Here is a 12,470-nt window from a genome sequence, read left to right on the forward strand (position 1 = left end):
GTTAATATGCTGAAAGTTGCAACGACCGCATCATGTTGAAGAAGGTACAGTCTTCTTATTTTAACATAGCGTATTGTTTTATACTCATTATGGATATTATCAATATCATTTTACGCTAGTTGATTACACATAAATGAAGCAAACGAATAATCTCTTTATTATCGTCCGATATTCCTGTGTGTCCTATATATTTATGTTCAGTTGACTTATGTTTTTGATTTGATCAAAATCACGATGATGGTCACTTACACAATCATATCCATCCTTTATTACTTTCCAGGTCTGGAGAACATTCTTCTACCTTGCTGCATTACTCTCTTTGTCTAATGTGTTGTATATGGGCCGGGAGTTAATGAGAAGACGATCCCGTCTCGATTATAAACCTTCAAAGATAAATGTCATCAATTACAGCAACGTTTACAAACCAAATACAAAGACTATTTCAAGTAATTATGGCAAAGATTCCTATCCCAAAGATGCCCACGAAGAAAAGGGGAGTGGTATAGTGACAGATGCACGTGAGGATGTAACCATGCACATCAATCAGTCCTGTTCATGGGATAGTATTTCTCCACCCCTTGACGAAGTGACAAGGAAGAAATACGAAATTCATGATTTATTACGAGTTGTAAGTATCAATGGTCCTTTCAAGGAAGTACTTAATGTTCCACAATCACTATTTAACAGATATGATTGATAGTTTTATTTAGTCAAAAAGACATATTCCCACACGGCATGCAATAACATTGTCAATCTTTTATCGTGTATATCAAATGGTTAGGGGACGTGGGTGGCCCAGTCGTCTAAGGCACTGCAATTCGCTAGAATTTTATGATAGTGGGATGGATCTAAGTTAACCTGTTTTGTAAAACTAAAATGTAGCGTCATGAAATCGATTTTGTCAACAGCATGACGTCATTCTAGTGATTAGAACATGCGCTCGCAACTTGATGACGTCGTGAATTGGACAACGTTATTGTTTAGAGGGAAGTGTCAAGTGAGTTGTTCCCATTAGATGTAGATGGGCAACGTAGATGAACGCAATGGCCGAACGATCGCTTCCAGAATTGTGAAAGAATATTTAATATAAAAAATAAACGTGCTCGTTCTTTATCGAACAATAAAACACTACAGGTAAAACAACATTACAGGGATAATAAACAACTTCGTTGTTCTTTGCGATTTATCGATAAGCTATCTTATATACCGTGTTAATTCTTGCCTAAATACTTGCACATTTACTTGGATGTGCTTGAATGACATCGGTTTCAACAGTTATAAGATATTTATAAGTTGTGTGATGCCAATTTTGCATTTGTTTAAAGAGGTGTTTTCCATTGTTGTATATCCGTGTCAATTAGTCGTTGCTTGACTTGAACTATGAAAATGTTTCTCTCGGTATCAGCCTCTGCTATCCATGTGAAACCGGGACTGCTTCATGACATGAAGGACAGACGCAGGTGTTGTTCGCAGTTACAGACAAGTTTATTACTGATATATTTTTAAACCCTGAAACAATTGTAAAACATGCATTACACAAAATATAAATATATGCTGAATAGTTCATTAAATTTGACGAGATATACAAAATTTTATAACTACTAATAAACTTACATTTCATCAAGACTTAATTAATCCTATATCATAAACATACTTAACCCGCATATATACTTACATATGCGTAACATAAACGTGACATGGTACATTTACTATCATGTATACATACAATGTAAAATATATAAGAAATATGTATCAAACCTAGTAAACACAGCAAGCGTGAGGACCTGGGTTCATCAGTCCAGACACAGACCTCTGCATGAGTAATACAGCTACATCTGCACGACAAATAAATCAATACTAGTACATATACACACTGTGCAGACCAATCTAACAGCAGCAATATTACTACCAACCGATACATTATGTTATTGCATAGTAACTTAAAACATTTCTAAACCATAATACGAGTAAAACCCTGATTCATTCATACATTATACATTCATACATTACACATTCATATATACAAATATGTAACCTAGCAACACATATGTTTCACATTCTTACTTTCATACTTTATACGATCATACATCACCTTCACAGTAATTGAAGATTTAGTTAAATGATAGTATTTTAGTCCTGAACTTAGTGCTTACCTTACGTAAATAATAACACTTGCAATGCATTCAGAAACACAACTAGTTATTTTGATTTATCTAATATATACAACATGACAAAACAGCCACATTATCAACAGCATAAACACAATACACCTACAAATCCCAGGAATACGTACAAACGATAAAATATCAACAAAGACTAAGCTTTAGAAATGAATCCCAAAGTCCATGAAGCAAACACCACAATTAGTCCAAATTGTCAATACCACAACGTCCAATGGTATATGTGTGTTCGACAGTAACATCAAATGTCATATATAAACTATAGTAAAAACGAAACCCTTTAAATTGGAGACAGTAAGTTGCAAAGTTAAACACAAAGGGGCTTTGAGGGGCGCGCTTGGGCAGGCTATTGTGTGATAGTGCACTAGGTGATTGAGGCAGTGGCAAAGTACTCATGCAGTAAGCTGAAACAGAGAAATTAGGAAAGCTGAAGTGTGAAGTATATATTGTTTAAAACATACTTGACTGAAATTTAATTCAGTTAAAACCTAAACTAATAAAACTCTCAAAATATATGCAACTATCTGATCCAGTCACACATGTATAACGAAAGCCGTATTTGAATAAATATCTTTAATGATCTCTTTTAAAATATCTTACCTTAGATGCTGATTAAGCTTTAGCTCCTAAGAATCGTTAACAGGCTGATAAATGAACAACATCTATTTCATTTCTAATACTATCGTATCAGAAGCAACCACAATATCATCTGCATACTGAAGCAGAAATATTCGGTTCAGGGTGGAGTCGGGGCCGTTATTTTGGGCCTAGGGAGACCGTGTTGTAACTTCGAGAATTCCGAACATTCGAGATAGCCAGCCATAGACAGTCAGTCACATCAAGATTCGCTTTGTATTTTTATCTCGAATTCGAGAAAAATTGATTTGTAACTATATGTAGAGGAGGTCGAGACCGAAGAGATATCGGTTATTTCGCGACAGCGGGGTGCGGCTGTAGTTATATACATTGCTGTATTACTGTGCCAGCTTTGTAATGTAAATATAACTTGTTCTCATCGCTTTATGGCTGATGTCTTGACGATGCAACTACATGTATAAATACCAACTTACTTGGTTCATAATCTGACATATGAATAATTATATTATACTTACACATTGAATTGTCATGATCCTCATATACGGGGAACGGTAATATTGCTATAAAGTTGCATTATATTTGTTCGTCTACAAAAAAACTCCGTCAGTAAATATTCATAAAACATTTCTACCAAAAGGAATCCATTGTATAATTCCTACCATATCATAAGCACGTGTCAGTGAATCACCATTATATAGTAATGATACTAGGTGAAAAGGTAAGCGTATTCTTCCCCAACAATGTGTTCTATCAGAATTGTCAAGAAACAAATATGTATTCTCTCGTATGGGACAACATACCACCGGGAGGTATTTACATCACATTTTTCATAATTATCTGTGAACTGCATTGTGTATATAGTTTGCACAGGCAATAATAATCTTCATCGTCCAATCACCAAAACAAATCCATGCACTATTGGCTGACAATTGTAAAGTACCTTGCGACCTAAACAACACTGTCTTCGCTGTGTGTGGATTAAAGTCAAATCCCTCATACATGATTGAATTGTGACTTCACAGTCGCCTACATGGTTCGTGGCCGAATGATTTGGTCCGACTAATATTATTTGTCTCTGTCATATTGCAGAAGAAACCCGCCTTCCTCTCCAACTATAAGAATCCATGTTGGTTTGAAGACACCACACGAGCCTTACGATGTATTCCGTACTTTCACCTCGTTGGTTTTCACAAATGCGGAACGACCATCACCTTTAACACCATTGTTAGTCATCCCGAGACCGCCGCACCGGAGGGAAAGGAAACCCAATGGATTGCCGGGCAAAGATTCAGAGGTAAATAGTACTTTCCTTTAATGAAATCATTGCTTTTTTGGATTGTTTTATGAAGTAAAATATTTTCATGTAACACAATACATTTATGTAATTAGTTCCCAATACCGAGGGAATGAACACACAGGCTTTGCATGTGTTTGTATCGGGTGTCGCCAATGTTTTCGAACACCTTGTGCAATCACGTTTTGATAGGATTCATTAGCTCATGACAATGACATAGTTGGAATCAAATATTGGACTTAGTGGAGAATTGTTTTATTATCGAAGGTTGTCGATTTTATATGCTGCACGGCACACCATTAGATACGTTTCCAAGACCACTCGTTGTAATATTAATGGAATCTGACGGCAACTCGTGCAATATTCTCTGTATACGGCTACAGCCATGAGTCGCACTGCATATGGTATGCAAGCTCGATCAGTATTACTTTCTGATACAAATTGTACTGCACTGGACATGTTATTTCCCAAGCCAGATATGCTGTCTCGAGAATTAGAATTATCCGCAGTTGTGGTGTGCATGAACTTAGCAGACTTCTAGTTCTAGAAGTGTCTGAATAGAACCCTTTTTGCGATCTTGTTGCCAAGAGCGGATTGGATACCTATTTGGTCAAAGCCGAGTTCCTGCCTGCTTCCAACATTATTCTGCATTCTGGGAAAGCATTTTTCAAGACAAATCTTACATTAATTATAGGGTCTGTTACCTATTGCCGCACCCATAAATTTGATCCATTGTATTGCCTTTTTGTAAAAGTAAAATTGATTATTATACAGTTATTGATTATGCAATAAACGTGTGTGGTCATTTTCTGATTTCACAAGTTAGCTGGTGCGTCCTGATTTCTGAGTTAACCTCGTAACAATAGCAACAAGAATATGTACATGGAATTATGATTATTTCACTCCTAAACTGTATTCTTACTGTTTAGAAAGTTCAAATATCCGAAGGTTTGTGGACAGATTCTCCACAGCTGCCAAAGAAATAGAAAGTCGTGTGCTCACAGATTCCCCTTCAGGCCAGACATTCCACCACCTCATTACAGGTAGGATGCTTCACTGTGGAATCAGATTGTACAGATATACTGCTTCTTCATTATTATATACATTTCCGGCACAGCTGGCCCAGTGACCTCAGGCATCACATTATGTTGTGTAAAACACTTGTTGCTGTCTGTGGTAGGAATCCCGGAATTGGTAATGGACAATAGTTTGTCAGCACCATATCCATATCCCAAAACAGGATAAGTATCTGTCGCATTAGGCTTTACTCCGACAACGGATGGCATACAGTTTTGTGTACAAAACTATAATTAGGATTGTATTATAATTAATCTGCCTTCCTAATATCAGGGGCATGGGTGGCCAAGTCGTCTTAGGCGTTGCGTCCCTTTGGCACTCCAGGAACCTATGATTGTGGGATCGAATCACAGTTATGTTTTCAGTTATTCTAGATATTGGTGAGCTTGATTGTGGAGTAAGAAACTACATTGAAACGTTGCTCTATGCTTAAACCAGAACTTGTTATCCATAATGTTGTTCTTGTTCTTGTCTGTGACCTGCATCGCTTCGGGCTTTCCTCCCTCATTACGCTGACACGGAATACTGTTAAAAGCAGCGTTAAGCCACTTATTCACCCCTTAATATCAAAGTCCACAGCAGGAATAATATATAGATAGTGATCTGTGTTAACGCTTTATCCATAGACATGCGAGCTATAGCCGGTATCTTTTCACAGTATATGACAAGACTTCATTCGGCATTATTTTGGCAAACGTGTCATTCATAGGAATGTGTAAATGCTCCCAATTAAAGGTACATTTTTCTGTGCCACAAGGTGATGGTTCCCCAACGACAGTCAATGGTAACGGGAAGTGGCGTTACATGCCCGGTAACTATAACTGTACAGAGCCTCGGGTCCTCAATCCACACTATTTATATCATCTTTACCCCTCAACTAAAATCATCATTATGATCAGGAACCCAACAGACAGGTCAGTTTGATGCCTTTGCTGCATTCTATATGAAATACTTTCCCCTCTTTAAAGTCATAAAATCGCAACCGTTCTCAATCTCACTCTCTCTCACTGTCTGAGATACTCCACTCCGGGGAATCTGGAATAAAAGTTGTTCAAACTAACTTATGTCTGTCGTAAGGCAAGGTTGTTTGTGTTGATCATACACAACATCATGGGACATTGCACACATTATGTTTCACTGTTTTGTTTGTTCATTTCTCTACTGGCCGCCATGATAATAATTAAAAGCTGAACATTTCTTGCAACGACATTTCACATCAAACACACATTGCATGTGCGAGTACTAACGATCAAACACCAAAACTTTTGTTTCATCTCTCATTTCAGGATGATATCTGCGTATAACTATATGACCCTCGAATATCCACATGTGACGGCAGAGAGCTTCCACGAAGAAGTGGTTAATGAGATAAGAGCGTTTGAAGAGTGCTTATCAGTTTCGTCTGTGAGGACTTGTCTATACGAAAAGAGAGTTCAGGTAATGTTTAATTTCTTCTTTCAATATATTTAAATGTAACTCTGTATTCACGTATACATATGTATATATCAACTTGGAGTAATATTGTCATGCCCAAATATGTTTGAAAAAAAATGTTTCTAAATATTACCTTGCATCTATGACCTACTTTTGAATATATCAACTTGGTCTCGTCGCTTTATAGCTTTAATAATGCCGATGCGACGTTAAATTTACCTCACTCGCTCACTAACTCATTCACTTCTTTCAAATATAGATAACTTACCCTTGTTCTGTTTTCATACCATACCCGATGCTTGACTTGGAATATCACTTTAATCATTATGAAAACTGTAACTAGGATTATTGTAAGATACGAAATAAAAGACCAAAATATGTAATCAGGTTACTTCCCACCCTTTCAAATGGTATGTCCCATATGTGAAACAAATGATAACAATCCGTGATATTAGTAGTACTAGTGCATAAACTATTTGCATCTTTTATTGAAAGTCACTTTTCAAAGTCACACACTCAAAAACACTTTAAGACTCGACAAGTAAAATGTAATTTGGTACATATCCCCCTTAGGTATTGCAATGGTATGACTTTGAGTGAACTTCAATGTCAAGGTCACATACATGCTCATTCGTATGGAAGTTCTGGTTCTGTCTGTACTGAACTAGCTCCTGTGTTTTGTATGATCTGTTTGCAAGAGATATCACCCATCAGGCATGTGATTGATTGAAATTGAAATGTCATGGTCAGTAAACTGGCAGAACATGCCTAACATGGTGCTATCACTGACATTAAGCGATCAATACCTTTAATTGTCATCACTATTTTGCCGTTTCTTCAGATATTCGAGAAGAAAATGGAATGTTTGAAATGGGTAGTTGTCTTTATATGTAATGACATATAGCACCTGCTAAAAATGGCACCTTTTGTTTCGCAAATCAGAGCAAACACTGTTGGCTTACAGTTGGCGATTCAGGAGGGTTTTAGGAGGTTTTAGTATTTAATTTTTCCTTATATGACCCGTGTGGACTTTAAACCGATATATTATCCTTAGGTTCTTGTTTATGCACCGAGAATGTGTCACATAAGATTTGCATCTTCAGTCAACAAGCACTTTACTTTTCTATTGTGTGGTATAACTAAGATTTCTTCCAACGTATAGTTGGGGCACGGATGGCCCAGTCGTGTATGATTGTGGGTTCGAATCCTGGTTCGCCCCGATTATGTTTCTAGGTTTGTCCGCACAATACCCGTGCTCGTAGATTTCACCGAAGTGGTAAACGTCTGAGACCTGCATCACTTCGGGCTTTCCTCTCACATTAAGCTTACACGCCGCGATATAACTGGAATACTGTTAAAAGCGGCGTTAAGCCCAACTCACTCACTCCAGTGTATAGCATCATGTGTATATACACCTGTAATTATGCTTTGTCACTCTGAGAGGATTTGTAAGACCACCTCTTTCAAAGTATATTCATATCTACCTCCAGTTTAACTGCAGAATATTTGTTCACTTTTTAATCTCTGGCCAAACATTCAACAATAACCAGTAACTTAGGGAAGTGTAAATCCTGCTGGGGAACCACGCAGGTAGCAGAGGTACCGTAAGAACCCCTGATTTTAACCTTGGTGCTGGTGATCTGTGGCCCCATTTTTATATTGTGTCATACTCCAATAATCAGATATGTTTTATGTTCTACAACTAATTTTAAGTCAGTCTGTGATATATTGCTACTTATTATTATGCTGCTCTTCGTCAACAGTTTTTTTAGATATTGTATAACTTGTTCACATTATGGCTGAAATATTGCCGAACTCACTCACTCGCTCTTATGCTTTGGCTTAAATTAGATATTGGCAATGTCGCAATTGTTTCTATGTTAAATGTACATTACCAATACTGTTTTCCTACCTTTTGGACATTTATGTCAGCTTTGGACTGGCCTGTACCATGTGTTCATCAGTGACTGGATGAAAGTTTTCCCTCAAGAACAGATTTTGATCGCAAGACTGGAAGACATCCGTGATGATCCTTATATATCTTTCTCAGAAATATTTGAGTTTCTGGACTTAAGTAAGATTTATTCTCATTTATTTATCTTTTAAATCAGACATGAAAAAAAATATCATACAACTATGTTACTTTCGTGAGATTGGGCTTGGGTCGTACACTCCAATTTCGCTGAAAATCGATTTGTCACTTGTGGAAATAACTGCTAGTAATCTTTTCGTGCGGGAATAGATCCATGAAAATCTGTATATTATTGTCTGTTTTAAAATAATTGAATAATTAACTGATATTGCGAATAAAACATTATCGTTTCGTTACGTTACATTATCGTCTTTATAAGGTTTGCAAATCCCAGGTTTTCGGGTGTTTGTCATTCAACAAGTATTTAATTAAAGTTTGCCATAGGCATCTACATTGTTCGCTGAATAAACGTCATTTATTTGTCAGGTCGTGTGTCTAGATCGGAACTTCAACAAATGCAGAAGGCAGGAAAAGACAATAAAGGAAAAACACGTTTTCAAGCGAGGAATGAGTCACGTCAACTGTTAGACGACTTCTACAGACCTTACAACATCCAGCTTGCCAAATTATTGCAACATAGGTACCCTACTTATACTTAATTGTCCTTGATACATGGATAGTGATACCATATATTCTAAATTCACGACTTTCGCTTGTAGGTGTTCTATGCCATTAGGGTTATGGTCATCTACCTTTTGTGTCATCAAATGTGTTTGACTCACAACTAATAAAATCGATAGATCTACATTTCAAATATGGGATGATGACGGGTAATTGCTTTTGGAATTTGAATAAAAACGATTTCCCTCAAATGGTTGTGATTTGTTTGACATAACACTTACAATATGAGGTGGTGAGGTGCAATGGTGTTTAACGTCGCGTTCAAGATTATTGCACTTATATAGCGACCTGCATGTATGTGTGTGAGTGTGGCTGCTTGTACGAGTCAAGACTAATAGCGATTCTATAGTACCAGCCCACTGAGATACCATCCTGCAGTTTAACAGGAATAACCCGCTAAGACACAGTTTAAGGCCAGTCCTTGTCTTAGCCCCTTAATGCTGAGCGCCAGGCAGGGTGACAGCAAGTACCATCTCTTGGGGTATTTTGTTACGACGTGGCCGGGATCGATCCCCCGACCTTCCACTCACCAGGCAGACGCTTCACCACTAGACCACGGAGCCGTTCGGAACTATATGTAAAAGTAAGATCCAAATTAACAAGGTCTAGCTCAAATTTGGGTAGGAGTTTTACAGTTTTATTCAGTCATACGGGTTAATAACAAAACTACACTCTTACAAGCAACATACACAGGTCAACATGTGATTTATAGCATGTGGGTATGTCTCTCTCACACACACACACACACACACACACACACACACACACACACACACACACACACACACACGCACGGGCACTCGTGAAGAGCAACCTCCTCGTGGTGAGTGCTGGGTGGCGCTAATAGCTCTTCCCCCGTGTGGACTCGGGGTAGAATGTTTTCACAGCACCCCATTGCTGGTCGTAAAAGGCGACCAAATTGGGCAACCTGTTTGCCGTGGGCACGTTGAGGGCACTGGAGCCAGGAACAGCGTTCCTTTGCCCAACACACCACTTCGACCATTACTTCACCTACACGGGTGGTAGAATTGGCCCGTTTCTATCAATCGGCTGGTCAAGCCATACCCTGTGCATGGAATACTTGAATGAAATAATTTCGAAATATATCACATTATTTTTGATCAGGATATATCTTAAACTTGATCATGTACATTTCATTTTTGCCTAGAGTCTTATGCCAGAATGCGATGGCTCATGGGCCAATCTTGCATTATAAACCTCTGAATTCTGTGTTTCTCCAGAAAAGTGTCATGGGCGAACCAGTCTGGCATTTCTTCTGTCAGATTCCATAGCTATTCAAGTTTCTATTTGCTGGAGTATAACATCCCTGTAACCCTGGTGGTGCAGGCGGGCTTCCACTGCACCGTCGTCCTTGTTGACACTCCATGGCAGGTGGGGAGCAGAGATGTCGAAACATTTACTTACACCATGGCTCTTCCCCTTCCATCTGGTTCATCCAAGAATGAACGTAGACATGTTGAGTCTTTATCGTCTGATGAAGGCTCTTCTGAAAGTGTTGACTCATGGCCCAGGTTCATTGTGATCTCATCTTCTGATGACAATCCTTTGAAACTGAACCCTTTTGCCATCTCCTTGGGCATTAAATGCGTCTGTGGAGAAGTCAAGAATGTAACACGTCTCCGCAGCAGTTCACTATTAGTGGAATGTGCACGGAGACAACAATCTGATAATCTCTTAAATTTAAAGCAGTTTGTGAATACACCAGTTGTTGTCTCAGTGTATGAGACACTGAACTCTTGCAGAGGCATAGTCAGAGACAGAGCTCGTTGTCTTTCTGACATGAGTGAAGAGGAAATTGCAGCTGAGCTGCAAACTCAAGGAATAACTGCTGTAAAGCGATTCACCAAAAAGAAAGATGATGGTACTATTACAAAACTGAATACCTACCTATTTACATTTGCTCTTTCTTCTATTCCAAAGAGTATAAAAGCTGGATACTTCAACATCGGAGTGGAGGTATATGTACCAAATCCACTCCGATGCATCAAATGTCAAAAGTTTGGTCATGGAGCCAAGTTTTGCCGTAACCAAACAGAATGTTCCCGTTGTGGTGGAGCTCACGAGGGCTCTGAGTGCTCCAACAGCATCAAGTGCGCTAACTGCAACGGTGAACACTTGGCCTCATCTAAATCCTGTCCTTTATACGACCGAGAAACAAAAATTCAGAAAATCAAACACACAACCAATATTTCGTACTTCGAAGCTGAAAAGTTGGTACCTCTTCCTACCAATTCAACTTTAACATATTCAGCTGCAGTTTCCTCTCCAGTTTCTGTTACCAGACCTACCATGACATCGACATCATGTCAAACATCGATATCTTGGGTAGATAAACAGCTCATCCTTGATGATCGTACACAGTTTGTTCCGTCTCTGCCAGTTATCGCCACATCAGCCACACAGACGGATAGTGTGTCACCAGAACCTTCAGTAGATCCGTCATCTGAACCAGATATTGTAAGTGAATCAGTACAGGGCGGAACCCACATATCTTCAAAGAAGAAAAAAACATTGAAAAAAAAGGCCAGGGGCCCTCAAGCATTTGGGGGTGCCTTCGAATCAGTTGACCTCGGTAGAGGTTCATAATCAGTTTTAACCTTTAGAGATGGAGGTCAGTCCTTCACTCCCAGTCCTTCACTTCAATCTTGATGAAGCAGGGAGTGATCCACACCCCTGTTCCACTGATTACTCCACTGCAAGCTGTTGCTGTCCGTGTGACCTTGCACACTGTGTTTACTTTGTGCTCTATCTATGTTCCTCCGACTTCATCTCTTCAGCATGTTGATCTCCAGGCCCTCTATGACCAGCTACCTAAGCCTTGCATCATTATGGGTGATTTGAATGGACACAACCCCCCATGGGGAAGTGCACATTCTAACAATAAAGGTAAAGTCCTGGAAGATTTTATTTCCAACAACAATTCATGTATTTTTAATGATAATTCCAACACTTATTTACATCCGGGTACAGGTACATACTCTTCCCTGGATTTGTCACTTGTGGATTCTAATCTATTGAATGAGTTTGAATGGTCAGTCCATGACGACCTGTGTGGAAGTGACCATTTTCCAACCATTCTCAAAGCTGTTATTCCATCTGATGTTCCTCCATCATCACGATGGAACTTCACTAAAGCCAACTGGCCTTTATTTGAAATTCTTTCATCTGACAAGTTAAAACCTGATCTGTTTATCGATGTCCCTGATCCTGTACA

The 12,470-nt window shown here is 38.7% G+C and overlaps 2 protein-coding genes across 2 annotated transcripts; both read left to right on the forward strand.

The window, feature by feature from the left end:
- Positions 1-337: 337 nt before the first annotated feature.
- On the forward strand, positions 338-9,213 carry LOC139454985 (carbohydrate sulfotransferase 15-like). Its single transcript, XM_071236576.1, has 7 exons — positions 338-628; positions 3,867-4,071; positions 5,001-5,114; positions 5,906-6,062; positions 6,435-6,585; positions 8,515-8,656; positions 9,041-9,213. Exons 1-7 carry the CDS (start codon positions 338-340, stop codon positions 9,211-9,213), a joined length of 1,233 nt encoding a protein of 410 aa, XP_071092677.1.
- Positions 9,214-10,663: 1,450 nt separating this feature from the next.
- On the forward strand, positions 10,664-11,842 carry LOC139454986 (uncharacterized). Its single transcript, XM_071236577.1, has one exon. It carries the CDS (start codon positions 10,664-10,666, stop codon positions 11,840-11,842), a length of 1,179 nt encoding a protein of 392 aa, XP_071092678.1.
- Positions 11,843-12,470: the final 628 nt, after the last annotated feature.

The sequence above is a fragment of the Haliotis cracherodii genome, unplaced genomic scaffold (assembly GCF_022045235.1).
Source record: "Haliotis cracherodii isolate W230 unplaced genomic scaffold, xgHalCrac1.p SCAF_11, whole genome shotgun sequence".
Taxonomy (NCBI): domain Eukaryota; kingdom Metazoa; phylum Mollusca; class Gastropoda; order Lepetellida; family Haliotidae; genus Haliotis; species Haliotis cracherodii.